General features: G+C 38.4%; 1 protein-coding gene across 1 annotated transcript in view; it reads right to left on the bottom strand.

Moving 5' to 3' along the window:
• Positions 1-293, bottom strand: part of LOC119591129 (beta-ureidopropionase-like) — a 6,112-nt gene extending 5,819 nt beyond the window's left edge. The window contains 1 exon segment of the mRNA XM_037939843.1: positions 150-293. Coding sequence (XP_037795771.1) covers positions 150-252 — 103 coding nt within the window. The 5' untranslated portion in view covers positions 253-293.
• Positions 294-383: the final 90 nt, after the last annotated feature.

A 383-nucleotide genomic window follows, 5' to 3' on the forward strand; every position in this document is an offset into this window, starting at 1 on the left:
CGTTCTGTGTGAAACAGAGATAATGTGTGAGTGTGACAGCATGTGTTATATGATTTACATTTTCAAAAGCAATAACAGATCTGAAAGCAAGTTTTCCTGCAAGACTAAAATCAGCTACCATTGTAAATGTAAAAATGTCACAGCGTCTTACGGGAGTTCCTTCCCATACAGGATCCTCTTCACTTCCTTCAGCTCCTGCTCGGGAATATTTTTCTCCAGACATTCCTCGACACTTGAAAACTGCCCTGCCATTACTGTAGATTGTCTTTAGATTCAAATGTGCGCAAACACAGCTGTAGGGGGTAGAGTAAATTATTACTGATATTTTCTCTCAATGATCCAGTATGATACATTAGTTAAATAATTTATCATGGGGTTTCTGC

This window comes from Penaeus monodon, chromosome 28 (genome assembly GCF_015228065.2).
Source record: "Penaeus monodon isolate SGIC_2016 chromosome 28, NSTDA_Pmon_1, whole genome shotgun sequence".
Taxonomy (NCBI): Eukaryota; Metazoa; Arthropoda; class Malacostraca; order Decapoda; family Penaeidae; genus Penaeus; species Penaeus monodon.